The sequence below is a fragment of the Perkinsus marinus genome (assembly GCF_000006405.1).
Source record: "Perkinsus marinus ATCC 50983 genomic scaffold scf_1104296938372, whole genome shotgun sequence".
In the NCBI taxonomy this organism is placed as follows: Eukaryota; Perkinsozoa; order Perkinsida; family Perkinsidae; genus Perkinsus; species Perkinsus marinus.
The window spans coordinates 1-1,353 of NW_003213473.1; the positions used below are offsets into that span (position 1 = coordinate 1).

The following is a 1,353-nucleotide window of genomic DNA, read 5'->3' on the forward strand; positions in this document are numbered from 1 at the left end:
TGTGATTCGTAGCAGCTCATTTATTGCCTCTGTTTTGGCTGCTGAACGAGGAAACATCTCACCTCAGTCTACCCACTTCTTACCATCACTTCGCATTCAAGAAGGCTACTAACATCCGAGAATATTCCTCTCAATGTTTTTATTACCTCCTTCACTAGACGGCCGCACATCGTGGACGATATTGAACTGCACGTCCTTCTCTATGTGATCTACTCTACTCTCCTTCTTATCAGTCGACTCGTGACGCTCTCTTCTGGGGTTTCCTTTCGCCGTCCGATGCTTCCACTGCTTCTTACGCACACCCTCGGTCGCCGGGCGGTCCCCCAAAGGCCCATTAGAGCTCCCGTGTCGATCGATCCACAGCGTCCTCATATTGATTCTGAACAGCACTACATTTCCTTTTCAACCAAAACACCATCCGCTCACCCGCCGAAAGCCACAACTGCCAATAGGGTAATAGCGATGATAAAAAATACAAAAGCAACATCGGCCGTCCGTCCTCCGAACAGAGCGACGGAAGCCTCTGGCGCTGTCATAGCTGGTTTTGGTACCTTAGCTTGCATCCCCTTCATCGTATGTATCGCCAAGACACTAGCAATACGGAAAATCACTCTGTGCGCACACAGCATACAGAAAAAAGGAGTAAAACCGGGAATTTAATAGAAAAGGCAATCTGAGAAGCCAAGAAAAGTTTTTTTCACAAACACCATGGCCTCCACACAAGAAGCGAGACGCTTGCCGATCCACGACACAACGCATGCACTCGAGAGAAGAGCCTCTACATCAACCGATGAGTGCCGAACCCGAGAGTCCAACCAAGCCTTTGCATAAGGAGCTTGAGCATTTAGACTATCATATCCTAGCACCCCTACACTCATCGTATAAAGCGATGGAGATTCAGATATCAGCGACTTCTGATAACCAAAGACTAGACTGGAAAGTCGTTAAATACCCCCTTCCCATTGATAACGCGAGACCATCGGGCGTCCCGAGAAACACCCACACTTTCCTCTCTTTAAAGCAGTGAACAGGATGTGCACGAACTGCAACAACAATGTCACGTCCGTCAGGGCAGTCACAACACGACACGGCCCGACTGTCACCCCCTACAGAGGACTACTACTACTACCTAGTAGCTCTGATGAGCCGGCAAGGTAGTGCCCGTCGACGGGTCGAACACCCATGGCTTGGGTTCCTCTTCCTTCTTGCCGAGCCTGTTAAGTGACACTCATTCAGACTCATAGCCCCACTCTTACTTGATTTGCTCCAAAGCCTCCTTCGCCTTCGCAACCACACGATCATAACGCCCTAGCTCTGCTCGTATCGAGATGAGATCCGTCTTGTCAAAACTGA

At 49.5% G+C, this 1,353-nt stretch overlaps 1 protein-coding gene across 1 annotated transcript; it reads right to left on the reverse strand.

Annotated features, from left to right (window-relative positions):
- Positions 1 to 146: 146 nt before the first annotated feature.
- Positions 147 to 379, reverse strand: Pmar_PMAR018005 (hypothetical protein; the record flags this gene model as incomplete). The annotated part of the gene is made up of 1 exon (XM_002788908.1): positions 147 to 379. A coding segment is annotated over one exon (233 nt), but the record flags the coding sequence as incomplete, so codon positions are not given.
- Positions 380 to 1,353: the final 974 nt, after the last annotated feature.